Here is a 27073-nt window from a genome sequence, read left to right on the forward strand (position 1 = left end):
ACTCTTCTTCATTGATTTTCCCGAATTGGTGTACGCCCGATGCTTCTGACTCTCTACTGCCCCCTGATTTGCGGATTATATTGCTCCGTTACTACGGATTCGTAAGCGCTCTGGCAACGGACCCACTGACGGATGAAACGACCTCCGGAACCGGACGAAAGGGTCCGTATCCGTAATTACCGTAGGGTGTGAATGGGCCTTAATTAGTGTAATTTTCTGAGATAATGACTTTTGGGTTTTCATTGGGTGTAAACCATAATCAACATTAACAGAAATGAACACTTGAAATACATCACTCTGTCATGAATCTACATAATATATGCGTCTCACTTTTTGTTTAGAAATACTGAAATTAAATTAAATTTATTGCGATGCACCTGTGTGTGTGTGTGTGTGTGTACATAAACATAAATGATATTATGTTTACGTTGCTAATGTTAATTTTTCAATGGTTTGTGCAGATGAATGTAGATTTCCCTGAGGCAGTTTCGGAGAGTGAAATTGAGACGCAGAATGAAAATGGAACATTATCGTTCTCGGAGTTCTCCTCATCTGTACGAGCCGTGGTTCGAATTCGTCAGAAGTACCTGGCAATGAAAAAGAGGCGCCTGGAGCTTTTGTCCACAGCAGTTCCTTTCTGCACCTCTGCACGTTCCACCAGCCCCAAGATCTTCACGTTTGACGGGGTAGCAGAAGGCAGCACAGTCACGTCATGCAGGAAGAAGAAGAAGAAGAAGAAGGGTCGTATCCTCTTTCCCAGCGGAAACCGCCGAGTCATGCCCACCAAGGAGCGCAACCGTGCCAAGAACTGTCTGGTCCTGCTATGCATCATCGTCTTCTTGCAGGTCTACAATGCCATTGAAAACCTAGATGACCATGTGCTTAAATATGATTTGGAAGGACTTGAGAAGACCCTTAAAAGGGAGGTATTTGGACAGCAAGAGGCAAGTGAGGGCCTCTTAGGACATTTAAAAGATTACTTGTCGACGTATGTGCACAGTAAACCTTTGGTATTGTCTCTTCTGGGACCCAGCGGTGTGGGGAAAAGCCACCTTGGGAGGCTCCTAGCCCAGCACTTCCGCTCCGTGGTGGGCGAGCACCTGGTCCTGCAGTACTTTGTGCTTCACCACTGTCCCACAAAAGGAGACCTCCCACTCTGCATCCAAACTCTGACCTCCCACATTTCTGAAATGGTCTCTCTGGCTGAGGAAGAGGAGAAAATCCCCATCTTCATCTTCGATGAAATGGAGCACATGCCCCCCGAGCTGCTCGACACCGTGCACGGACTCATCGTCAAACGAGACAGCAACGAATACCTGAATGCAATCTACATCCTAATCAGCAACCTTGATCACGGAGAGATCACAAAGTTCGTCTTGCAGAACTCCTCCAGCATTGCTGCTTCAGGACGAGGGCGCTTCAGCAAGGAGCTGAACCCTCTGTTGCTTGGGCACCTAAAAAAGCACCATGCCCTCTGGCTGGAGGCAGAGCTATTGCCCCTTACACTCCTAGAGAAAAGCCATGTGATGGAATGCTTTATGGATGAGATGTCCAGGGAAGGATTCTACCCAGACCGCTCCCATGTAGAAAGACTAACAGAGGAGCTGTCATACTATTCTGTGGGAGATCGGGAGTTTTCCCGTACTGGATGTAAACAGGTGGTGCCGAAAGTGAATCTTCTGTGAAAACGGAGAGGGAGATTATTGAAGTTGTGCTAGACTGAGGTTTGTTAATAAGGAGAGGAACACAATCAGCCCAGGTCAGTGCTGCAGGAAGATACTAACATGGTCCATGGTTATTTTTGCAGTTATAATGAGATCTTAAGATCTCTCCGGGTTATATTTTTTCAACATTTTAAAATTGGAATATGTGAAATGGTTCTGCATCTTTTCACACACAGTGTTATATGCTTTGTTGTGTTTACTTTGGGGTGTAGTTTGTTGTAACTGGTAAACCTTTGCATGGATGGCATTGTATACTTGAGCATGATTGCATATTGCAAGAGAAACTAGGTCAGTTCAGATGAGGAGGACCACAGTAGCAATGCAGACATTTCCCTTACAAAGAACATCGAATGAAACTGAACTGCAGTGGACCTACCAAGTCCTCAAGAAGTACTGGGTGAGCAAAATAATTGTAATTTACACAAGCAGTGAAGAGGAAAAACTATGACGTGAATTTAATTTTTTTTTTTATTTATACATTTTGAAGGATGTCCGTTTTATAACTCTGAAACCACAGCACAGTGTTCTCCTCCCCCATAGAAACGGCACCAAAGTTGTTTGCCTCTTTACAGTTGAACCTCTCCATTATATTGGTACAAGGTTATTACAAATTCTAAAGCTTTAGTCATCTCTGCCTTTTTTTTCTGAAAACCATCTGGTCTGTATATCTGATGATGATCAGTTCCTTTAAGTGCTCTGTGTATCATAATCCTATTCTTCTGAAAACAGCTCTCTGGGCCTCCGTATTAAGATGCCAAAAGTAGAAAAGTGGTGATAGGAGTTCAGGTTTCAGCAAACATGTCAGTAATGCATTAACAGTAGGAATTTATAATACTTTAATACTGATACACTGTCTCAACATGTACACTTGGTATATATTGGGGACTGGATAGTACAAGGGATATTCCAAAAAAAGTCTTCACAAATAGTGACATTATATTAACATTTCATATTTAATGCAAGTTTATGTAAATGACTTATCAGGCACATCAGGAAATTACCTACATTCAATGGAGCTCCTTTTAAATTTGGGTATCGTTATAAACTGAATAAAGGTGACAGCATTTTTTGTGGGGGAAACCACCACCAACTTTGTCTTTATTTATTATCATTTGTGAGCTATTGCTGAAAACATGAAGTAATATGTACAAACAAATCAAGCATCTCCACTTCATAGTAAAATTAGTGTAACAATAATGCTTTGCAAAACACATTGAAATTGATCAAATTCAACTCAAAAGTAACTCATGATGTTCAATAGCTGCTTGTGTTTCCACGTTTATTGCAGAATGCTGGTGGGAGTCAGTGATGGTTCATAAGCTAGTGTTCTGTACCTATGTACCACATGAGAGGCGAGAGAGGTTTCCCTGTCGATATGTAATGTGCCATTGAGCAGGAAAAAAATATTTGTGGTTAAGCACACTACTGCCATTGAATGCTTCATAATCTCATCATAGTGCATTTCAGTCTATTTGTACTATTGTAGTGTATTCCATTGATTTCATATTCATTGCTGCACCGTTCCTCCGTTAATAATTATGGTATATTGTCTGATGGTGGATTTTCATCTTTAATTATGTCTCTGACGGGGGTGTAGGAGAAGCAGAAATAGAGCACATAGTGTAGGACCTGAGTGTGGTGTCTCATTCCAAGAAGAGACTTATGCTTCGACTTCAAAGCCTAGTCCAACCTTATGCTTTTAAATTTTAAAATTTAAAATCTAACCTCTGAACTAAAGAGCCCATATATCATTATTGGTATCGGTATCGCAACGAAACTGAAAAACACTGGATCGACCCATCACTACTGAAAACAGGACTTTGGACCACTGAGCAACAGTCCAGTTCTTTTTCTACTTGGCCCAGGTAAGATGCTTCTTGAGTTGTCTCTTTGTCATGAGTGGCTTGACACAAGAAGTGCGATAGTTGTAGCCCATGTCCTGGATACATCTGTGTGCGATGGCTCTTGAAGCACTGACTCCAGCAGCAGTTCACTCCTTGAGAATCTCCTCCAAATTTTTAAATGGCCTTTTATTGACAATCCTTTCAACTTTCCATTAATATGCTTGGATATAGTACTCTGTGAACAGCCAGCTTCTTTAGCAATGACCTTTTGTGGCATACTCTCCTTGTGGAGTGTCAATGACTGCCTTCTCGACATCTGTCTAATTAGTGTAATTTTCTGAGATAATGACTTTTGGGTTTTCATTGGGTGTAAACCATAATCAACATTAACAGAAATGAACACTTGAAATACATCACTCTGTCATGAATCTACATAATATATGCGTCTCACTTTTTGTTTAGAAATACTGAAATTAAATTAAATTTATTGCGATGCACCTGTGTGTGTGTGTGTGTGTGTACATAAACATAAATGATATTATGTTTACGTTGCTAATGTTAATTTTTCAATGGTTTGTGCAGATGAATGTAGATTTCCCTGAGGCAGTTTCGGAGAGTGAAATTGAGACGCAGAATGAAAATGGAACATTATCGTTCTCGGAGTTCTCCTCATCTGTACGAGCCGTGGTTCGAATTCGTCAGAAGTACCTGGCAATGAAAAAGAGGCGCCTGGAGCTTTTGTCCACAGCAGTTCCTTTCTGCACCTCTGCACGTTCCACCAGCCCCAAGATCTTCACGTTTGACGGGGTAGCAGAAGGCAGCACAGTCACGTCATGCAGGAAGAAGAAGAAGAAGAAGAAGGGTCGTATCCTCTTTCCCAGCGGAAACCGCCGAGTCATGCCCACCAAGGAGCGCAACCGTGCCAAGAACTGTCTGGTCCTGCTATGCATCATCGTCTTCTTGCAGGTCTACAATGCCATTGAAAACCTAGATGACCATGTGCTTAAATATGATTTGGAAGGACTTGAGAAGACCCTTAAAAGGGAGGTATTTGGACAGCAAGAGGCAAGTGAGGGCCTCTTAGGACATTTAAAAGATTACTTGTCGACGTATGTGCACAGTAAACCTTTGGTATTGTCTCTTCTGGGACCCAGCGGTGTGGGGAAAAGCCACCTTGGGAGGCTCCTAGCCCAGCACTTCCGCTCCGTGGTGGGCGAGCACCTGGTCCTGCAGTACTTTGTGCTTCACCACTGTCCCACAAAAGGAGACCTCCCACTCTGCATCCAAACTCTGACCTCCCACATTTCTGAAATGGTCTCCCTGGCTGAGGAAGAGGAGAAAATCCCCATCTTCATCTTCGATGAAATGGAGCACATGCCCCCCGAGCTGCTCGACACCGTGCACGGACTCATCGTCAAACGAGACAGCAACGAATACCTGAATGCAATCTACATCCTAATCAGCAACCTTGATCACGGAGAGATCACAAAGTTCGTCTTGCAGAACTCCTCCAGCATTGCTGCTTCAGGACGAGGGCGCTTCAGCAAGGAGCTGAACCCTCTGTTGCTTGGGCACCTAAAAAAGCACCATGCCCTCTGGCTGGAGGCAGAGCTATTGCCCCTTACACTCCTAGAGAAAAGCCATGTGATGGAATGCTTTATGGATGAGATGTCCAGGGAAGGATTCTACCCAGACCGCTCCCATGTAGAAAGACTAACAGAGGAGCTGTCATACTATTCTGTGGGAGATCGGGAGTTTTCCCGTACTGGATGTAAACAGGTGGTGCCGAAAGTGAATCTTCTGTGAAAACGGAGAGGGAGATTATTGAAGTTGTGCTAGACTGAGGTTTGTTAATAAGGAGAGGAACACAATCAGCCCAGGTCAGTGCTGCAGGAAGATACTAACATGGTCCATGGTTATTTTTGCAGTTATAATGAGATCTTAAGATCTCTCCGGGTTATATTTTTTCAACATTTTAAAATTGGAATATGTGAAATGGTTCTGCATCTTTTCACACACAGTGTTATATGCTTTGTTGTGTTTACTTTGGGGTGTAGTTTGTTGTAACTGGTAAACCTTTGCATGGATGGCATTGTATACTTGAGCATGATTGCATATTGCAAGAGAAACTAGGTCAGTTCAGATGAGGAGGACCACAGTAGCAATGCAGACATTTCCCTTACAAAGAACATCGAATGAAACTGAACTGCAGTGGACCTACCAAGTCCTCAAGAAGTACTGGGTGAGCAAAATAATTGTAATTTACACAAGCAGTGAAGAGGAAAAACTATGACGTGAATTTAATTTTTTTTTTTATTTATACATTTTGAAGGATGTCCGTTTTATAACTCTGAAACCACAGCACAGTGTTCTCCTCCCCCATAGAAACGGCACCAAAGTTGTTTGCCTCTTTACAGTTGAACCTCTCCATTATATTGGTACAAGGTTATTACAAATTCTAAAGCTTTAGTCATCTCTGCCTTTTTTTTCTGAAAACCATCTGGTCTGTATATCTGATGATGATCAGTTCCTTTAAGTGCTCTGTGTATCATAATCCTATTCTTCTGAAAACAGCTCTCTGGGCCTCCGTATTAAGATGCCAAAAGTAGAAAAGTGGTGATAGGAGTTCAGGTTTCAGCAAACATGTCAGTAATGCATTAACAGTAGGAATTTATAATACTTTAATACTGATACACTGTCTCAACATGTACACTTGGTATATATTGGGGACTGGATAGTACAAGGGATATTCCAAAAAAAGTCTTCACAAATAGTGACATTATATTAACATTTCATATTTAATGCAAGTTTATGTAAATGACTTATCAGGCACATCAGGAAATTACCTACATTCAATGGAGCTCCTTTTAAATTTGGGTATCGTTATAAACTGAATAAAGGTGACAGCATTTTTTGTGGGGGAAACCACCACCAACTTTGTCTTTATTTATTATCATTTGTGAGCTATTGCTGAAAACATGAAGTAATATGTACAAACAAATCAAGCATCTCCACTTCATAGTAAAATTAGTGTAACAATAATGCTTTGCAAAACACATTGAAATTGATCAAATTCAACTCAAAAGTAACTCATGATGTTCAATAGCTGCTTGTGTTTCCACGTTTATTGCAGAATGCTGGTGGGAGTCAGTGATGGTTCATAAGCTAGTGTTCTGTACCTATGTACCACATGAGAGGCGAGAGAGGTTTCCCTGTCGATATGTAATGTGCCATTGAGCAGGAAAAAAATATTTGTGGTTAAGCACACTACTGCCATTGAATGCTTCATAATCTCATCATAGTGCATTTCAGTCTATTTGTACTATTGTAGTGTATTCCATTGATTTCATATTCATTGCTGCACCGTTCCTCCGTTAATAATTATGGTATATTGTCTGATGGTGGATTTTCATCTTTAATTATGTCTCTGACGGGGGTGTAGGAGAAGCAGAAATAGAGCACATAGTGTAGGACCTGAGTGTGGTGTCTCATTCCAAGAAGAGACTTATGCTTCGACTTCAAAGCCTAGTCCAACCTTATGCTTTTAAATTTTAAAATTTAAAATCTAACCTCTGAACTAAAGAGCCCATATATCATTATTGGTATCGGTATCGCAACGAAACTGAAAAACACTGGATCGACCCATCACTACTGAAAACAGGACTTTGGACCACTGAGCAACAGTCCAGTTCTTTTTCTACTTGGCCCAGGTAAGATGCTTCTTGAGTTGTCTCTTTGTCATGAGTGGCTTGACACAAGAAGTGCGATAGTTGTAGCCCATGTCCTGGATACATCTGTGTGCGATGGCTCTTGAAGCACTGACTCCAGCAGCAGTTCACTCCTTGAGAATCTCCTCCAAATTTTTAAATGGCCTTTTATTGACAATCCTTTCAACTTTCCATTAATATGCTTGGATATAGTACTCTGTGAACAGCCAGCTTCTTTAGCAATGACCTTTTGTGGCATACTCTCCTTGTGGAGTGTCAATGACTGCCTTCTCGACATCTGTCTAATTAGTGTAATTTTCTGAGATAATGACTTTTGGGTTTTCATTGGGTGTAAACCATAATCAACATTAACAGAAATGAACACTTGAAATACATCACTCTGTCATGAATCTACATAATATATGCGTCTCACTTTTTGTTTAGAAATACTGAAATTAAATTAAATTTATTGCGATGCACCTGTGTGTGTGTGTGTGTGTGTACATAAACATAAATGATATTATGTTTACGTTGCTAATGTTAATTTTTCAATGGTTTGTGCAGATGAATGTAGATTTCCCTGAGGCAGTTTCGGAGAGTGAAATTGAGACGCAGAATGAAAATGGAACATTATCGTTCTCGGAGTTCTCCTCATCTGTACGAGCCGTGGTTCGAATTCGTCAGAAGTACCTGGCAATGAAAAAGAGGCGCCTGGAGCTTTTGTCCACAGCAGTTCCTTTCTGCACCTCTGCACGTTCCACCAGCCCCAAGATCTTCACGTTTGACGGGGTAGCAGAAGGCAGCACAGTCACGTCATGCAGGAAGAAGAAGAAGAAGAAGAAGGGTCGTATCCTCTTTCCCAGCGGAAACCGCCGAGTCATGCCCACCAAGGAGCGCAACCGTGCCAAGAACTGTCTGGTCCTGCTATGCATCATCGTCTTCTTGCAGGTCTACAATGCCATTGAAAACCTAGATGACCATGTGCTTAAATATGATTTGGAAGGACTTGAGAAGACCCTTAAAAGGGAGGTATTTGGACAGCAAGAGGCAAGTGAGGGCCTCTTAGGACATTTAAAAGATTACTTGTCGACGTATGTGCACAGTAAACCTTTGGTATTGTCTCTTCTGGGACCCAGCGGTGTGGGGAAAAGCCACCTTGGGAGGCTCCTAGCCCAGCACTTCCGCTCCGTGGTGGGCGAGCACCTGGTCCTGCAGTACTTTGTGCTTCACCACTGTCCCACAAAAGGAGACCTCCCACTCTGCATCCAAACTCTGACCTCCCACATTTCTGAAATGGTCTCCCTGGCTGAGGAAGAGGAGAAAATCCCCATCTTCATCTTCGATGAAATGGAGCACATGCCCCCCGAGCTGCTCGACACCGTGCACGGACTCATCGTCAAACGAGACAGCAACGAATACCTGAATGCAATCTACATCCTAATCAGCAACCTTGATCACGGAGAGATCACAAAGTTCGTCTTGCAGAACTCCTCCAGCATTGCTGCTTCAGGACGAGGGCGCTTCAGCAAGGAGCTGAACCCTCTGTTGCTTGGGCACCTAAAAAAGCACCATGCCCTCTGGCTGGAGGCAGAGCTATTGCCCCTTACACTCCTAGAGAAAAGCCATGTGATGGAATGCTTTATGGATGAGATGTCCAGGGAAGGATTCTACCCAGACCGCTCCCATGTAGAAAGACTAACAGAGGAGCTGTCATACTATTCTGTGGGAGATCGGGAGTTTTCCCGTACTGGATGTAAACAGGTGGTGGCGAAAGTGAATCTTCTGTGAAAACGGAGAGGGAGATTATTGAAGTTGTGCTAGACTGAGGTTTGTTAATAAGGAGAGGAACACAATCAGCCCAGGTCAGTGCTGCAGGAAGATACTAACATGGTCCATGGTTATTTTTGCAGTTATAATGAGATCTTAAGATCTCTCCGGGTTATATTTTTTCAACATTTTAAAATTGGAATATGTGAAATGGTTCTGCATCTTTTCACACACAGTGTTATATGCTTTGTTGTGTTTACTTTGGGGTGTAGTTTGTTGTAACTGGTAAACCTTTGCATGGATGGCATTGTATACTTGAGCATGATTGCATATTGCAAGAGAAACTAGGTCAGTTCAGATGAGGAGGACCACAGTAGCAATGCAGACATTTCCCTTACAAAGAACATCGAATGAAACTGAACTGCAGTGGACCTACCAAGTCCTCAAGAAGTACTGGGTGAGCAAAATAATTGTAATTTACACAAGCAGTGAAGAGGAAAAACTATGACGTGAATTTAATTTTTTTTTTTATTTATACATTTTGAAGGATGTCCGTTTTATAACTCTGAAACCACAGCACAGTGTTCTCCTCCCCCATAGAAACGGCACCAAAGTTGTTTGCCTCTTTACAGTTGAACCTCTCCATTATATTGGTACAAGGTTATTACAAATTCTAAAGCTTTAGTCATCTCTGCCTTTTTTTTCTGAAAACCATCTGGTCTGTATATCTGATGATGATCAGTTCCTTTAAGTGCTCTGTGTATCATAATCCTATTCTTCTGAAAACAGCTCTCTGGGCCTCCGTATTAAGATGCCAAAAGTAGAAAAGTGGTGATAGGAGTTCAGGTTTCAGCAAACATGTCAGTAATGCATTAACAGTAGGAATTTATAATACTTTAATACTGATACACTGTCTCAACATGTACACTTGGTATATATTGGGGACTGGATAGTACAAGGGATATTCCAAAAAAAGTCTTCACAAATAGTGACATTATATTAACATTTCATATTTAATGCAAGTTTATGTAAATGACTTATCAGGCACATCAGGAAATTACCTACATTCAATGGAGCTCCTTTTAAATTTGGGTATCGTTATAAACTGAATAAAGGTGACAGCATTTTTTGTGGGGGAAACCACCACCAACTTTGTCTTTATTTATTATCATTTGTGAGCTATTGCTGAAAACATGAAGTAATATGTACAAACAAATCAAGCATCTCCACTTCATAGTAAAATTAGTGTAACAATAATGCTTTGCAAAACACATTGAAATTGATCAAATTCAACTCAAAAGTAACTCATGATGTTCAATAGCTGCTTGTGTTTCCACGTTTATTGCAGAATGCTGGTGGGAGTCAGTGATGGTTCATAAGCTAGTGTTCTGTACCTATGTACCACATGAGAGGCGAGAGAGGTTTCCCTGTCGATATGTAATGTGCCATTGAGCAGGAAAAAAATATTTGTGGTTAAGCACACTACTGCCATTGAATGCTTCATAATCTCATCATAGTGCATTTCAGTCTATTTGTACTATTGTAGTGTATTCCATTGATTTCATATTCATTGCTGCACCGTTCCTCCGTTAATAATTATGGTATATTGTCTGATGGTGGATTTTCATCTTTAATTATGTCTCTGACGGGGGTGTAGGAGAAGCAGAAATAGAGCACATAGTGTAGGACCTGAGTGTGGTGTCTCATTCCAAGAAGAGACTTATGCTTCGACTTCAAAGCCTAGTCCAACCTTATGCTCCCCGGCGCTGATATTCTTGCCGTCTATGAGCGCGGAGAGCGTGAGTTTCACTCCTGAACAAAGGTGAGAGCAAGGAGCACAGTCAGGCTGAGCACAGAGCTGGTACAATTATGCTAAACTCACAAATGCAACTTGCAAAGTATAGCCAAAAAACCAAGATCAAGTACAATGATGAAAACTACATAAGAGCAGCCAGAAGCCTTCACCTGGTCGCAGCCACTGAGTGTAACCAATCCCAAGCAAGCTGGTGTTGTTCACCTTTGCCTGGAAGTGCAAAAATAAGACAAGCTGTCAGGCTCCTGTGCAGTGCTAATGATGCTTATTACCCTTCATCATGTAATGTCACTCCAGTGCCAGAGCAACATATGGAAGTTGTCTTGGTGGATACAAGTGAAAATTGCATTTCTTTAAAAGACTCACTTCAGTGCGTCAGGAAACACTTTCAGCATTCAGAGACAATTAGCTTTTTTGACAGCATGTTTGTCAATGCTTGATTTCAGTATGTACATCTGTGCCAAAATGACCCACACACTTCCATAGCACAGACTTTCAAAAATGTGACATGCCCGTATTGACTGAATCTCCAATATAGCAACATAATGACTGGACTATTAATTTAGTGTCGTACTGAAACCTGACAAAGATCCAAACATTTAAGTATCTCACAGTTTACCAGGACTGGTATTGCATGCCCTGACAATCATAATCTGCTCATCTTTGACAGAGAACCTGATCAGTACTCTAGATTAAAGAAATGATCAGTACTCTAGATTAAAGAAATGTATATTTGCTTCATGTTTGTTTGTTTTGCCCCATGAAATGTTTAAGTTTTAAATGCGACTGGAAGACAGCTAAAGTATCTAGCTATAACTAATATAGCTGTTTTTATGCTTAACTACATCTATAAGACATGACTTGACATTAGTAATTTTAAAACCAATCACAGTTCTAGTCCTTGAAGCCTTTGACCCACCACTTCATCGCTGCTCCGTCACCCAAATAAGAGAAACCAAAACATGGTAATACTATAATGTAATCCTGTTAACTCACAGACAAAGAGGAATCCTCGTCTAGCTGGTACTTGGCACCAATGCCAAAGTGCGTGTTGTTGCTGCCTGCTGTCCAGGCCAGAGTGACTGCAGTCTGCAACTGCTCACTGATCTTCTGGTATACAGAGCCTCCAAACTCAGTCCCATCATTTCTGGGTGAAACAAGACAAGTGTGTTCATGCATAATAACCAATTATATAATCACTCAATATTGGGGCATTTAAAAGTCTATAAAAATGCCAGTATTGAAAAGTAAATATGGCTGGTTAGCATGACCTTACTTGCATAACTAACCACTGATAAGCTAATAGAGGCTAGTTAGCATTATTGTATTTGCATAATTAGCCATTGCCAGCTTTGACCTATGGGCTTGGCTTTTCTCTACCTAGTTTGCTGATGAGGTCATCCACATTGTGACAGTGGCACATTTATTACCAGTCCTGGACACTTACACACTGGTGTGAAGCTCATAATCTCCATCCTTATAGCTCAGTGCAAAGTTATTCTGTACAAGTGTGGACTTGGCGGTGTCAAACGCCATCTGGTAGCCCGCCAGCCAGCCCTCGTAACCCAAGACGGCAGCAGAGTGCAATACTGGGCCGTCAAAGTCAACGTCACAGGACAGGTTGAGGTAATCCCGCTTATAGCCTGTCTTCAGTTTGCCAGTCTTCTTTCTGTTGCAACAGACAGGGTGTTTTGTACTTCACAATATTATACAGAAACATCTAAGAGACACTCTGCTGGTGATTTTCGCCACTCACCCCGTGTTTGGTACAAAGGAAGTGTCAAAAGCAACTTTCAAGCCCTTTGCCAGCTGAAAAAAGAATAGATATCTATTGGAGCTAATTTAATCACTGAATGGATCTGTAATGGATCTAATGGATTTTAGAGACTGATTAGACATTTAGGACAAGCACTTCTGACCTGGTCCTCCACAGAGAGCTCAGTAGCCAAGGTATTGTCAGTGTTCCACTTCTGATTGAGGCAGAGCCCCAGCTCCGTCATTTTGAACTTGGTCTCCAAGCTCCCAGAGGCCCTGCCAGTGTTGGTATTAGTAGAGCCAGAGGTGTTGAACTCCTGTGGTCAATTATAAAAGAGCATTTCAGGAGTAGATAAAAAATAATGCAAAACATGGAACTGTTGGCACAACAAGACTTTGCAAGTCATTGTGGGTGTATGTGCATCTCACATGCAACAACTCTTGCACTGATGTTACCATCACACCCAACACACTGCAGGAAAGGTCATGAAAGCAGTTAACCCAAGAAGAGACAGATACCCCGCAGATTAAATTTAATAACTAAGCTTGTCAAAACTACCATAAATGTGAATTAATTTACAAAAAAAAGTTTATCTGAACAAAAACTGATTGTCTAGCTACATCATGCGACTATACAGCTTATAATACTCCTTTTTAGTCTGCATTATTTTGGCTGGCTTGCCTTATTTTGACTAGAATAATTTGTTTATTTGATCACATGATTCAGATAAAAAACATCCAATATGTACTCTGACACTATTTAACTGTTCAGGATGCTCACAGCCCAAAAAATAAATAATCCTGTGATTTGCTTGACAACTAATTTGCTTATGGCTGCATTTTGCAATATCAGTATTGCACATATATTAACCAATAACCACATCATGCACCTCCTGATTTACAACATTTCTGAACATAGAATAGTTAGCGGTGACATTATCCTTCGTACTTAACATCTTTCACAAAAGGATGATGTTGTAATGCTGTGAAGAATGAGATCAGCCCACCTCTCTTGGGCAGCTGACAGGTGTAAAAGACCCTAGCAGCAACAGTACACAGGTAAGGACAAAGAAATTATTAATTACTCACCACTCCACTTTGTGATTTAGTCTTGAGGTCCAACTTTACGATTCCAAAGCCTGTAAATAAACCCAAAATGTGAAACAAGGCCAGAAAAGCTAATGCACAAGGTGCAACATTTTCCCTGAGAGCCAGAACACGATAAGGGCTACATTAAAGCCTCCTGTGGGCAGCACCTACCATAGCCCTTGCTGAAGATATCATGTGCTGCTTTGCCCAGGTCCGAGTATGAAGGAGGAACCGCCATTGCAGCTGGCATAAAATCAACAGGACAGTTAACATCTCATGCCATTACTGTGATAAAGGGATGTCTAAGCCAGCTATTAAACACCATCTGCTGAGTAGAGTTTCCAACCCTAACCTCACTGCTAGCTCTAATATTCAGTTACTTCTAAAGACCTTGATCACCTGTGCCAGGTGTCGTAGCAATTGCAACATTGGGTGTGCTTGAGGTGAGGTAACACAGATATTGAGGTAACAGGTAACAAAGTTTTTTTTTTATTTAGTTACTTTTTCTGCTTGAAATTTCTCTGTTGAACGTTTTAAAATGTTCTTATGTGGAATAGAATTATCCTCATAGCTTATTTTTGCAACCTGCATAGGAAATGTTTACTACATCAGAATATCTACAGAAAAGACATGATTAACAATAATACACTGCAAAAAAAGGTTACACACAAATGCAAAGCGTCAGGGCACAGTTTTACTGTTACCTTTATTCAAAGTAACTGTCTAAATGAGCTTCATTAATAAATTATGTAAATGAGGATTACGTTTTTTAAAATGGCCAAGATAATTCCCCTTACTAAAAAGTAGACAATTAGGATTTCTTATTATTGAAAAGAAAGATTGCTTTAGTCCTCGTGCCAAGTTCAAAAATAGATTTTCGTTCATTTGACATTTACCGTACGTCAAACATTTAACGATAAACGGGACTCAGACGCTACTTCACAACAGCTGCCATCAGTTTGTTGCCAACGACTTGTTCGAAATGACAAATTTATTACATACAATTAAATCTTTAGAACACCAACATCGATTTTACACTTAGTGAGTGTGAAAGAATAAAAGCTAGATAGTTAAACAGTCAAACTATGTTTTGCGTTTACCATTAAACTGTTTGCACGAACATCATATTCTACCTATTTCGGCACTTTAGATGGACTTTAAGAAGCCTTAAATATTAAACTTTAAATAAATGCATAACTGACGTTATCGTATATCGGACAGCCAGTTTTCGACCTAACCTAGCTTCTCATGTAACGTTATCTGTTATAATATTAGGCTTAACAAAATGTTTGTTAGAATTGCGAAGTCACGACTTCATATTAACGCAACAAAGTAAATTTCATCTTATAAGTGATAGAAATTGCATACCAACGTCGTGGAGCAGAGCAAAAACTGAAACAAAGTCAAACTTGCAGTGGCTTAGTGTTGGTTGCTATCCCAAGTAGGACAAAACTGAAGGAGAAAAATATGGTATGCGCAATCGAATAAGGCGGGGACAGGCAAAAATGCACCAAAGCAGAGCGCTTAAGGCCTATGAACTTGTGACTTTAAAATAAAAGTCTCTGAGAACCTGCTAAAATAAATTAGGAGCCATGTGAACATTACCCAGAAATACAATTTAAGGTTAAACTAAAGCCCGGAGTCTTGAAGCAGAATATGTGGAGTCAGTTTTGGCCAGTGCAAATTTTGTAGTATGTCTCGTAATTTACAAACTAAGATGATCATCTAAACGGAGATAATGGATCACAAGTCGCTCGATTATTAACGCGCATTCATGGTAAAACCACCTACTGACCTCTAGGGGTCATCAAAGCCAGTTTAGTCATGCAGTACCAAGTCAAGACCCAGACGAAGCCTATCGGACGTGAATGACGTTTAAGGTTTTGCTATTCAACAAATCCATTGCATTTAATCCCACATTATGTTTTTTATTTTGCATATTCCTACTGGTAACTCTACAGTGCTGACTTTTACTTACCAGTCTAGAAAACAAAACTACACGCATGAGTGCAGAATAATAAATTGCATAATAATAAGTTGTACATTGAATATGTTTGGAGCTATGCTGGAGGAAGCTGAATCAACAGATAATACGCGATACAAAACAATGTCGTTCCACCTTAAGCAGTTTTGTTTGCGAAAAATATGGCGCTACGTGGTGTTGGAGAAACCGATCGCCCCGCCTCAATGTGTTCATCGTTTTGCCCAACACTGACAGGAGCAGGACAGCCAAGAAACTTCTCGCTGTCAAAACCCCTCAGCAATATTGCTTTGTAGAAACCATACCTGAATTAATGACCAACTTACTACTTTACATAATACTTTTTTAAAGCAAGGTTAGCGAGGAGCCGCGATCAAGTTCAGTTCACAAATTCCCTTTTTAAAGACCAAACATGCCAGGAGAGCCGAAATTCGTGAGTCCCTTCCATAGACCACACTGTCTGTCCGCAGCTGCACCAGCGGGGAAGGCGAAACTAACACATCCTGGAAAAGCCATATTAGCGGGTAAGTTCACATTTGCACATTCTAAGCGATAACATTATGCTTCAGTTTCATCAAAAAGATAAAGATATGACACTTCGAGGTTCAGTGCAACATTATCAAATAAAAAGCGTTTTATTTTGCTTGTTGAGCCAGTGATTAATAGCTAATTAAACAACACCTGGTGCTCTCAACAGGACCCTAAACCGTCTCAAATAAACATCAGCACACTACAGGCGAGTATGTGGTGTGTTGTGGCATGCTGTCTTTAAAGTGTGTGCTTCTAACTGTTTGATCTTCTCTTTAAGAGAACACCCGGAGGTGTTGACTCTTAAAAAGTAATCCATCCCTACGGTTAAAAGTATGTTCTGCCTGTGAAGTGTTATTTTTGCATATAAATGAATTTTAAACAAGACTGATTTTTAGCTTAATGAATTTCTGCTTTTACAAAAATGTAAACAACTGATTACTTTCCCCCAAAATAACAAAAAAACTAAAATTTTTACTCTAAATCATTGCATTATTTAGCACATTTGTTCATACTCAGATGTTCTTGAAGCCATGATTTCCTTCAATTGACTTTGTTACTTTGTTTATTTGTTGAGCTCTTTTTTAGTGGATGGATGTTATAACTAACTGTCCTAAAGCCTTATCTGCCTGCAGAACAGTTCATTCATGACCTGCTCCTTGTCACCCTACTCCTGACCTGTTGAACAGTCTGTTAAAGTGGTTTAAATTTAATTTGATCAAATGGATCTCTAGAACCTACATAGTGCTAATAGAAAATAGTGTTAAAAGTGTGATGTGATGTGTGAATCATTTCTCAGTTAAAAGTCTGTTCTGAAAGTTGTAGTTTGTCAGTTCTCTCCCTTAGTTGATGTGTGTTGCTGTCTTGCCAGTAACCTTTGCACTCATGCTGATATTCAGGAGTCAGCAAGACTTTAGATAATGAATGATCCAAAAGGAGGACATTGCTCAGACCTTAACCTTAATAATAAACCTCCAGTAGGTGGCAATGCATGTACATTTCACAAATGTTTCTTAAACTTTTCCAATTCACCAATGTTCCTTACAGCGCCTTCGCGTGCTGATCTTTCACTGTGCTTATACAGTGAATGTTGTCATAGGAGGACAGACATGTCCGTAGCGATCTGAGAAATTCTAACTGTCAGGACCTGCTTCATCCCCTCTTTCCACACTTCACTTAACAAACCCGTATAACAGGTAGAAATGGTCCTTAAGAAATTGTTCAGCAAATTCTTGTTAAACTGGTATGGACTATCGCCTTATGCAGCACTGTCTGTCACTGGATTTAAAATAGATTACAGGCTGTCTTTGTTTGGTACTTTGAAATATTTAATCTGAATCCTTAATAAAACCACCAGTCAATACTAACATTTTCCATGTTACTGTAATCCAAATGTCCTCCACACCTCACTAATACAGCCATTGAGATAACGATTGGTCTTTTAATGGTGGCCTTCTGTAAACTTCACTCAGTCATGTTTAGGTATGTTAGCGTATTACCTGCGAACGCAAACACTTTGTGGTTGGCAAAGGTCAGAGGAGAGTAGCCGGGCTTGGTCACGCCAGCCAGAAAAACAGGACTCCTTAAATAACTGCTCTTCAAGAAGGCCTTCTCTGACTGTGATGAGTCAGAGCACGGAGTCCCTGCATTGGGCATCACTTAACATGGTTTTCCTTACACTGCTTAAGTGTCACTTCACTGTCATTTCAACGCCTCAGTGTGCCAAAGCAGCACTGCTGACCTCATCACTCTGTTTATTCATATGATGTTTCCACACTTTGTCAAATCCATACCGCAGAGAAATTCAGATATATGGAGTCAAGATGTTCTTGTCTGCATGTATCTGATACAGTTGCCACTCAGTGTGGAATTACATATTCCCTGCATTTTGTTTTCTTAGCAAAGCAAAAAAGCTGATGGTTGTTTTCCAATTACTTCCTGCTGTCTGTCATATTGAAAGTCTGGATTGGATTTATGTATCATACAAAATTTCGATCCTGTAATATTAGGAAAAGGTTGTTTGCATGTTTGCATGGGCAGATAATACTAAACATATCGTGGTATGTTATTAACTATGGCTGTGTTCTAGCAGGCTGGTAAAGGTAGCACAGAGCATGTGGCGGTCTTTCTGAACACAGTAATGTTGTCATATCTTGTTGAATATCACACTGGGCTTTACAGACACACCCCTTCAGAACTGGAGAACAGCCAGTGGGAGTTTTCAGTGGGCAGAATCTTGCTGAGCCAATAGCAGCCAGTCATTTGCCCTCTTGCTTTTTGTTGTTCAACTGCATAGCGCTCCTGTACGTTTTAAGGAGGCACTAGTTAATTCATGTCTGAATGACTTTATAACTATGAACTTTAAAATGATTAATTATTATATTCATATAATGAATATATGCATATTTTTGCATGTATAAAAAGGTCATGTTTATTGATCATGCAGTTTCTTTTATTTTTTATTAAACTTGTAGTAGCATTTCGTCTGTGTTTTGTAGGAACAGATGATGTAAATATGGGTCTCTTTGTTTTTACAGGTGGCATTGCTGGAGGGATTGAAATCTGCATCACTTTCCCCACAGAGTATGTGAAGACCCAGCTACAGTTAGACGAAAAGGCAAACCCCCCACGCTACAAAGGCATTGGTGTGTCTTCTTTCAACCCCCTCTCTCACTTTATATTCCAAGTTTCATATAAAGAGTTGCATTTTTTTGAAGAGCTGTAGACCCTGGGGCTTCTGATTGAGAGCAGTGAGGGTTCATAGTTTATAGGTCAAAGAGCATTGCTGGCATGAGCCCCTTCTGATATCTCTAGTGCTCATTGGAGCTGTATCAGTGCGCTGTAGTCCCTGGACTTTGAAGGTAGCCCCTCTTTCTTCACATGTTTGCCAATGCCAGTCACACCAATGCAGCACTCATGTTGGTTATGTCCTCACGTGTCACGTTTGATCAGATAAGGGATCAGCCAGGGTGCTGTCTTGATGTAATCAATGATTTACCACTTACGCTGCCAAAGTATGAATGAATGAAGTTATATGACTCTTTTCAAGGTCACTTTACAGTTTACAACTTTTACTTCCAGTGACATGCTGGTGTTCTATTCTCCCTTACAGAACAGATACAAATCTATATTTCATAACATTTCATGCATTTTTGTCAGAGAACCTTTTGTTCCCTCTCTTGCACAGTGGATTGCGTAAGGCAGACAGTCCAGAGCCATGGGGTCAAAGGTCTGTACCGGGGTCTGAGTTCACTCCTTTATGGTTCCATCCCCAAAGCAGCAGTCAGGTAAACCAGTCCACTGATGTTTGTGGAAGTGAAACGGCTTTTGTAAATTTGTTAGCCTTATTTACTCTCATTTGCCCCTTTAACTACACGTGTCTCTTAGGTGTGGTTTATAAGTGTACATCACCGACTATAATTGCCAATCCAATCATCATTGGTGTGGTTTATCAGTGTACAATCACGGATTATACTTGACATCCCTCTTAGTAATGGTGTGGTTTTCCTGAATCTCTGCAGGTTCGGTGTGTTCGAGTTCCTTAGCAACCAGATGAGAGACGAGTCTGGGAAGCTAGACAGCACGCGCGGCCTGGTGTGTGGCCTGGGCGCTGGCGTGGCTGAAGCTGTTGTCGTGGTGTGTCCTATGGAAACAATAAAGGTATGTGAACCAGTGCAGACGTTTGTCTCCGCCCCGCCGCTCCCACCTCACCGCCCTCACCCCACTGCATCCTGGGTGTTTCCTGTCCTACTTTTGACACATGCTTAAATGAAGGTACTAGAAAAAAATCTGCTTAAAAACATGTACATGTAGCTTTCACAGAAATAAGAATTTGTTGAAATAAGATTCAAAGGTCAGATATCCTTGAGCTTGTCACTGTGATCATACATTAACAAGCATGAAGAAATTAGAGAGTGATTGATAAACTAATCAGTCATCTTTAAACTGTGACTTTCAGTTCTGTTTTTAATTGTTTATGCTTTTGATACCTCCAATTTCAGGTCAAATTTATCCACGATCAAACCTCTGCAAACCCCAAGTACCGAGGGTTTTTTCACGGCGTAAGAGAAATAGTCAGAACGCAAGGTTTGTGAAATGTACATGCATTGCCACCTACTGGAGGTTTATTATCAAGGTTAAGGTTTAAGAGATACTCAACCAAGGTCAGCTAAGGCCAAAGCAAGTTAAGTTTTAAAACTTAAAATCCTTTAATTTTGTCACCACTTTATTAATGGTATGTATAATACTGATTATACAAATATTTGCAATTTAGGTTTAATTCATCAAATGCAATGTTTTAATGCACTTTTAACATGTTTTACCCATGTCAGTTGTCCCATAATAAAAAGGAATCTAACAATTTAATTCTTTCCAGGGCTTAAAGGAACATATCAGGGATTGACTGCAACAGTACTGAAGCAGGGATCAAACCAGGCTATTCGATTCTTTGTTATGACATCCTTGAGAAACTGGTACAAAGGTCTGTGTTTCATTTGAGTGCTTTCTCTCCATATTCACCAGCTGTTGACTGACTTATATGTGCATGTCTGAATAAACATTATGTTAATTTCAAAACCAGGTGACAACCCTAACAAATCCCTAAACCCATTGGTGACTGGAATGTTTGGAGCCATAGCAGGAGCTGCTAGTGTGTTTGGAAACACGCCACTTGATGTGATTAAAACTAGAATGCAGGTATGGTTGACCAGTTTCAAGGTCTATGGTCTAATCTGTCCTTATCTGAGAATATTGTGTCCAAAGCTAGTATTGGGCCATTGTGAAGCTAAGAGGATATGATTCCATGGTGTGTCTGTAAATGTTTGTTTTTAGGGCCTGGAGGCTCACAAATATAAGAGCACTATGGACTGTGCCATTAAGATCATGAAACATGAAGGACCAAAAGCGTAAGTGAACATGGCAGTGAGTGGGCAGGCATACCATGACACCTACCTTGTAGTTATACCATGACACCTTCCTTGTAGTTATACCATGACGCCTACCTTGTAGTTATACCATGACACCTACATTGTAGTTATACCATGACACCTTCCTTGTAGTTATACCATGACACCTTCCTTGTAGTTATACCACGACACCTACATTGTAGTTATACCACGACACCTTCCTTGTAGTTATACCACGACGCCTACATTGTAGTTATGCCATGACACCTTCCTTGTAGTTATACCATGACGCCTACATTGTAGTTATACCATGACACCTTCCTTGTAGTTATACCATGACACCTTCCTTGTAGTTATACCATGACACCTTCCTTGTAGTTATACCATGACGCCTACATTGTGGTTATACCATGACACCTACCTTGCAGTCATAGAGGTTGCACACCTAACTCCACACAATTTCATCTCTGCTCTAGGTTCTATAAAGGGACGATCCCTAGGCTTGGCAGAGTGTGTATGGATGTGGCCATTGTGTTTGTGATCTACGAGGAGGTGGTGAAAGTTCTTAATATGATCTGGAAGACAGATTAATGCAGATCATGCAGCAGGACCCAGGTGCAGCTTGGCAAACATGGCCTTGTGTTCACACCTTGACGTGAGCAACAGGGACTTGCTGTAGGCCAAACATGCGCTCACAAATGTCAAAACATGTCATGGCATTGCGGATGTATCCAAATTCCTTAATATTAACCAAAACAGAGAAAGGATTTCCCACAAATAATGTGAGGTATGCAAATACTTGAAAAATAGAAGGAAAAATTTCCAATTCCAAGTGTTGGTTTTAGTATTAGATTATTTGAAATGCCAAATATTTAACATGCGACTGCATTAATGAGCAGGGAGATGCTTTCTTACTTCTGTTTTACTTCTGAAGTTTGTACCCATGGGATACACATGCCACTCAGTACATTTATTTTCTGATCAACTGATTTTGCATCATAAGTGATAACAGTAAAATATAGTATGTATAATTATAATAGCAGTGATAAAAGTAATATGTCATTGAATAGATGTGAAACTCATGTTACCTCTATGAAGCTCTACTACCTCAAATAACTTCTTAAATACACATTAACAACCAGAAATGCCAACAGAGGTAATAAACATATAATAAAGCTTTAGGATTCAGTTAACATGAGGATACAGTTAACATGAACTTTTTTTCACAACATGAGTTCTGTTAGCAAGCAGTGTAATAATACAAGAACAGAGAAATTGATTTTAAGATGAAAAATAAGATGGTTTATAGAACTTTTTAATTCGGCCAAGCCAAAGATTACTTTCTCAGTCGAGTTGCATGTTTTCCTCGGCTGGGTGAATTGCCTTTTTTTTTGGTTGAGACCACATTACTATGATAAGATGATACTTAATCAGTTTATTTTGGGAATTTGATTTTAGCTTCAGTCTGAAATACTCTGATCCAAAGACGCACAAAACATCGTAAAACTAAATTGTCACCAAAGCCTTACTGAGCATCCTTTTCTCAGTATGTACATGCACTTTCAAACTTAAGTGGATTTTATACTATTTTAAGATAAGTGCCTTGATGAGTATTTACTTTTGCTCATGATCATTGTGTAGCATTTTACACAACCTTTTGTCAGTGATGTCCCCCACACTATGGTGGTATAATTACAGTAGTAATAACGCCTGCCTGTATTACGCTCACAGTGGTAATAATGCTAAGACTGTGAGCAATGACCAAAACACAGAAAACTGCTGACTGTCTAGTTGGATGAGCTTGAGATTGCATTTAATTGATACTGGCTTAACTAAGTCACAAAATATAAAAAAGAGAAAGTGTCCAAACTCTTTGGCAGGAAAACCTGCTGAATGTGCAGTGGCCTTAAATGACCAGCTGTTTCTTCAACTGTTCTACCTCAGGAAAACCTAAAAGTTAAAATCTCAAGCAGAATATTACAAGACATCTGTGAGTACAGGGCAGCTCATCTGTGAGTACAGGGCAGCTCATCTGTGAGTACAGGGCAGCTCATCTGTGAGTACAGGGCAGCTCTCTGTCTCCCTGTCCTCACAATGCACACTTCCATTTTTGTAAAGTATGCAAAGATCATGACATTACTAGAAATTACTTCAGCACTGATGTTGAACTGCCGAATTTGGACATCAGTAGGTATATCATTGTCTGTCAGATACCATGGAAATTATTTGAATTTTAAGTCAAGATGCAGAAATGTAGATATATGTTTGACATGGGAAAATAATGTTTCTATTCAGTATTTGTGAAAATGAATACTTGTGCCCAATTAATATATGTTGTTTATGCTGTTAATGTCCATGCCTTAAAGATTGTTTGCAAAAATCCAATTATTGAATTATGCTGGAAAACTGCTTACTCTGTTTGTTGTGATACATGTGGTACCCATCTTTTTTTGAAACAGCTTGGTTCAGGGTATAGTCTAATTTCATAAGTGCTTTTAACTATAAAGATATTGCATCTCTGGTCAATCAAAGGAAAAGCAGTTACCACTGCAGTGATACTCATTCAGCTGTACTATTATTTTCACGATCATGTTTACTTTTAATTAACCATGTAATGTGCCTTTAGATTGTTTTAATTCTCAATAAATTATGGTGACATGAAATTTAATGTCTTATTCTGTGCTTAAGTTTAAGGGTTTTTTACAAATCGCTTTTCAACGTTCTTTTGACGTGGCCTTCCTGGCGTTCCGTAGTGATTGCCCATATTTGCCCTTAGTGGGTGATTCACTGCCTGGAAGATGTAACAACATTTAATTTACTTCTTTTATAAATAAACAATGTCGGCAAAAGGGGGGTCGAGGGGATTTTATTTTAACACTGTATTGTCATTGGCCCGATCGTTGGCGGCTCATCGCCCGGCCCCAATTGACAAGGTAAGCGCATCGGAACTACGTTCACGTATGTCACGATAACCTGCTAGCAGGCTAATGCTAACTCACTTCCTATAGTCCTGATCAAAACAAGACTTGGACAGCTAGCTAAGTAGCTAATCTAGCAATCTAGTTCGTATTTAGATAGCTACTCAGTTGTTGATATTATTCATTCGTTTTGATTTTGTGAAAGAATTACACATTTAGGTTTAATATAAGAAAGACTCACAGTCAAATGAAACCCACAGTTCATAACCCATTCAAATCTATCGACTTTAGAGGCCTTAACTTTAGCAAGCTAGCTAATGTTTTTTTTTGTCATTTTATCTGAGTGTCGAGCTATTTTAGTGCAAAAATACTATTGTTGCACTCGGTGTCGTTGTTATGCAGTTGTACGGAACAGGTCACAATTCTGCTGACAGCTTAAGTAGCATACACATTTACCTTAACGCAGTTGACGTTCAATTTGTGTTATTTTGAAAGATATCTTGTATTAATAGAGGATTGTATAACTAGTAGACATCTCTAGATATTTCCAAGCAGCTATACATAGTAGTATTGAGTGCAAGTTAATCGATATCCAAATACACAAATACTGACCAGTTTTTTTATATGGTTTGTTGATCAACTGCTTGATTGCTAACGATTTAGGTTCAGAAACTACAATGCATGTGTCCAGTGGATTTCCGTGGCGTCTCCCAGCTGGATGAGAGGAGAAGAGACGCTGTAATAGCACTGGGTATCTTCCTAGTGGAGTCTGATCTGCAGGTGCGAATAAGACAGCACTGAACTTTACAGGATTTTCAAGTGAATATGCTGCAAATGTTGAATGTGTCTTTGAACCCGACTGTTGTGTTTATCTGGGTTTTATCTCTTTAGCACAAAGACACAATTGTCCCTTACCTTCTGGGTTTGCTGAAGGGATTGCCAAGGGTACAGTGGATCGAAGAGAGCTCGGAGAGGAAAGGAAGAGGTAGACCACTCAGACTTAAACTCTAAACTTCCTAAAGTACTTCTTTAAATTGCTTATGTCTTATTCTAACCGTCTTTGCAACGTTTGTTTGTGAATATTACAGATGCCCTCCCTATTGCTGAGAACTTCTGTTTTTGCCTGGTGACTGTGCTCTGTGACGTGGCTCAGAGAGATGAGATCTTGCGTATTCAGGTGTGTGCAGTAGTGCTGCAAATGAAACAACCAGTCATGCAGTCGTGGTCTGGTGGGTAGAGAACTGGTCTTGTGACCGGAAGGTTGTGGGTTTGATTCCCAGGCCTGAGGCCATGACCGAAGTCCCCTTGAGCAAGGCACTTAACTCGATCTGCTCACCGATCTGGGCACGTGTGCACCACAGACACCTATGTGTCAACTATGTGTGTGTTCTAACTGCACAGAGTAAATGCAGAGGAGAATTTTCGATTGGGGTGAATTGACAAATTGACAAATATGGCAGCTTAACTATGAGTGCTGTTGGCAAGACTTTAAGTTGCTGAATGAATGTGTGTTCAGTGGTAGGGTGCATGTAACATTTAGGCTATATTGATTCTTTTTTTAGGCTATATTGATTGACTCACCTGTACTTCTTGATGTCACCACTAGTGTACTGAAAACTCAGTTTCCACCTAATATGTGACCCAGTGCATTCCCTTTCTGGAAAATGTAAGAGAATGCTGTCAAGAATCACACAAGAAATGAAAGAGTTTGAGTGCCGAAATCTTGATGTCATGCAGATTTTGGAGGCTGTGATGGACCTCATGCAGGTTCTCCTGGAGATATGCAGGAACCCTGAAGGGCAAGATAAAGGTCTGTATCATCCATGTCTCTCATATACCTGCTAGCACTCCCCAGATCAATGATCACCCGAAATTACAAAATAAAAGTACTCTTCAGTATGCAGACTGCTCAGAAATCTGGTGTGTTGGGGCTCCTGCATCGTGCTGTGGCTGAGAGAACTGTGTCCTACCACTGTACTGCCCAGCCTGGTGCTGCATCCTTGGCTAGTTCATGGAGGCGTCTACAGGACTTTGGATGAGAAGGAAGAATAAGTTCCTCTTTCTCTGTTGGTCAGAGCAGTGTTGGTCAGTTGCAACCTTCTGTTAGTATATAGACAGGCCTGTCAATGCACTTCTTCAAGACTGCCCAGTGAAGCCCTCTACCTGCCAGGTACACGTGAAAGTAGCACTGATTGGTTACACTATAATCCCTCTACCTGCCAGGTACACGTGAAAGTAGCACTGATTGGTTACACTATAATCCCTCTACCTGCCAGGTACACGTGAAAGTAGCACTGATTGGTTACACTAGAATCCCTCTCCCTGCCAGGTACACGTGCAGCAGAAAGTGGCAAAGAAGGTATGTTTATGCAAATGCAAGTCTTTTTAATGCAAGTCGTTTGTTGAAGATGTCTTCCTTCTGATTTCTTTACCCAGAACTCCTATGTCGTTATACGGTGCCATGCCTAATTGGTGTGGCGCGGGCGTTCGGGCGCTACAGTAACACGGAGGAGCCGTTGCTCTCGAAGCTCTTTCCCCGGCCTGTCCTGCAGCCAGCAGCCGTGGCTGAGGACACCGAGACGGTTCGCCGCCGCTCCTTCAACGACTTCCGCTCCATCCTGCCCAGTTCATTCCTCACTGCCTGCCAGAGCGACACACTCCGCCACAAAACCAGCAGTGTGGGCAGCATCTCCCAGCAGGTACTGCCTGGTTGCAGTACCATGTGCTGCCAGCAAGGGGCGCCCCCGGATTATTCCACTGGATAAGGGGCAGCTTATAGCAATGGCTTGAACAGTGTGTGTGTCGGCCCTGTGATTGACAGGATGTGGGTTTGAAATTGATGATGCAATGTGTTGCCCACCATGTTTTGGTACTAGGCCAGTCCAGAGCGTACAGGCCCACCCCCAGGATCCCCTGCTAACCCCTCTGTTCATTACTTTGAAGGTAACACCCACAATCAAAAAAGCAACTAAGACATCCTGTTAGCACTGACATCTCAGAGCCTTTGGTGCATTTTCATATTAACAGTGAACTCCCTATTTTG

At 40.7% G+C, this 27073-nt stretch overlaps 6 protein-coding genes across 7 annotated transcripts in view; 5 read left to right on the forward strand and 1 right to left on the reverse strand.

Annotated features, from left to right (window-relative positions):
- Positions 1 to 242: 242 nt before the first annotated feature.
- Positions 243 to 2348, forward strand: LOC143487586 (torsin-4A-like). The gene has a single exon (XM_076986614.1). The coding sequence runs from the start codon at positions 372 to 374 to the stop codon at positions 1683 to 1685; it is 1314 nt and encodes a 437-aa protein (XP_076842729.1). The 5' UTR covers positions 243 to 371; the 3' UTR covers positions 1686 to 2348.
- A 618-nt stretch (positions 2349 to 2966) lies between these two features.
- LOC143487584 (torsin-4A-like) lies at positions 2967 to 6037 on the forward strand. The gene is made up of 2 exons (XM_076986612.1): positions 2967 to 3589; positions 4151 to 6037. The coding sequence occupies exon 2, from the start codon at positions 4151 to 4153 to the stop codon at positions 5372 to 5374; it is 1224 nt and encodes a 407-aa protein (XP_076842727.1). The 5' UTR covers positions 2967 to 3589; the 3' UTR covers positions 5375 to 6037.
- Positions 6038 to 6655: 618 nt separating this feature from the next.
- On the forward strand, positions 6656 to 9726 carry LOC143487585 (torsin-4A-like). Its single transcript, XM_076986613.1, has 2 exons — positions 6656 to 7278; positions 7840 to 9726. Exon 2 carries the CDS (start codon positions 7840 to 7842, stop codon positions 9061 to 9063), a length of 1224 nt encoding a protein of 407 aa, XP_076842728.1. The 5' UTR covers positions 6656 to 7278; the 3' UTR covers positions 9064 to 9726.
- A 305-nt stretch (positions 9727 to 10031) lies between these two features.
- LOC143487589 (non-selective voltage-gated ion channel VDAC2) lies at positions 10032 to 15227 on the reverse strand. The gene is made up of 9 exons (XM_076986618.1): positions 15068 to 15227; positions 13871 to 13942; positions 13700 to 13749; positions 12775 to 12927; positions 12612 to 12664; positions 12303 to 12524; positions 11852 to 12002; positions 11008 to 11065; positions 10032 to 10854 (listed from the first exon to the last, which is right to left on the reverse strand). The coding sequence occupies exons 2-9, from the start codon at positions 13935 to 13937 to the stop codon at positions 10763 to 10765; spliced, it is 846 nt and encodes a 281-aa protein (XP_076842733.1). The 5' UTR covers positions 13938 to 13942; positions 15068 to 15227; the 3' UTR covers positions 10032 to 10762.
- A 320-nt stretch (positions 15228 to 15547) lies between these two features.
- Positions 15548 to 23775, forward strand: slc25a1b (slc25a1 solute carrier family 25 member 1b). The gene is made up of 9 exons (XM_076986617.1): positions 15548 to 16204; positions 18746 to 18853; positions 19396 to 19495; positions 19730 to 19868; positions 20210 to 20294; positions 20584 to 20688; positions 20788 to 20903; positions 21039 to 21112; positions 21589 to 23775. The coding sequence occupies exons 1-9, from the start codon at positions 16093 to 16095 to the stop codon at positions 21701 to 21703; spliced, it is 954 nt and encodes a 317-aa protein (XP_076842732.1). The 5' UTR covers positions 15548 to 16092; the 3' UTR covers positions 21704 to 23775.
- Positions 23776 to 23867: 92 nt separating this feature from the next.
- The window catches only part of pi4kaa (phosphatidylinositol 4-kinase, catalytic, alpha a), a 29725-nt gene continuing 26519 nt past the window's right edge, over positions 23868 to 27073 (forward strand). For both annotated transcript variants that reach the window (XM_076986608.1, XM_076986609.1), the window contains exons 1-7: positions 23868 to 24045; positions 24694 to 24810; positions 24922 to 25015; positions 25119 to 25207; positions 25768 to 25840; positions 26467 to 26729; positions 26907 to 26973. In XM_076986608.1, coding sequence (XP_076842723.1) covers positions 23950 to 24045; positions 24694 to 24810; positions 24922 to 25015; positions 25119 to 25207; positions 25768 to 25840; positions 26467 to 26729; positions 26907 to 26973 — 799 coding nt within the window. In that variant the 5' untranslated portion in view covers positions 23868 to 23949. The remainder of the gene's footprint in view (positions 24046 to 24693; positions 24811 to 24921; positions 25016 to 25118; positions 25208 to 25767; positions 25841 to 26466; positions 26730 to 26906; positions 26974 to 27073) is intronic.

This window comes from Brachyhypopomus gauderio, unplaced genomic scaffold (genome assembly GCF_052324685.1).
Source record: "Brachyhypopomus gauderio isolate BG-103 unplaced genomic scaffold, BGAUD_0.2 sc47, whole genome shotgun sequence".
In the NCBI taxonomy this organism is placed as follows: Eukaryota; Metazoa; Chordata; class Actinopteri; order Gymnotiformes; family Hypopomidae; genus Brachyhypopomus; species Brachyhypopomus gauderio.

What these genes read in the sequence shown, in the direction of transcription:
- LOC143487584 (XM_076986612.1), top strand. Translation starts at nt 4,151, where the DNA reads ATGAATGTAGATTTCCCTGAGGCAGTTTCGGAGAGTGAAATTGAGACG.
- slc25a1b (XM_076986617.1), top strand. Translation starts at nt 16,093, where the DNA reads ATGCCAGGAGAGCCGAAATTCGTGAGTCCCTTCCATAGACCACACTGT. An exon ending in TGATTAAAACTAGAATGCAG is followed by an intron (nt 20,904 to 21,038) that starts GTATGGTTGACC and finishes GTTTGTTTTTAG; the next exon opens with GGCCTGGAGGCTCACAAATA. An exon ending in AAACATGAAGGACCAAAAGC is followed by an intron (nt 21,113 to 21,588) that starts GTAAGTGAACAT and finishes TCTCTGCTCTAG; the next exon opens with GTTCTATAAAGGGACGATCC.
- LOC143487585 (XM_076986613.1), top strand. Translation starts at nt 7,840, where the DNA reads ATGAATGTAGATTTCCCTGAGGCAGTTTCGGAGAGTGAAATTGAGACG.
- LOC143487589 (XM_076986618.1), bottom strand. Translation starts at nt 13,937, where the DNA reads ATGGCGGTTCCTCCTTCATACTCGGACCTGGGCAAAGCAGCACATGAT. An exon ending in TCCTTTGTACCAAACACGGG is followed by an intron (nt 12,525 to 12,611) that starts GTGAGTGGCGAA and finishes CTGTTGCAACAG; the next exon opens with AAAGAAGACTGGCAAACTGA. An exon ending in ACGAGGATTCCTCTTTGTCT is followed by an intron (nt 11,066 to 11,851) that starts GTGAGTTAACAG and finishes TTGCACTTCCAG; the next exon opens with GCAAAGGTGAACAACACCAG.
- LOC143487586 (XM_076986614.1), top strand. Translation starts at nt 372, where the DNA reads ATGCACCTGTGTGTGTGTGTGTGTGTGTACATAAACATAAATGATATT.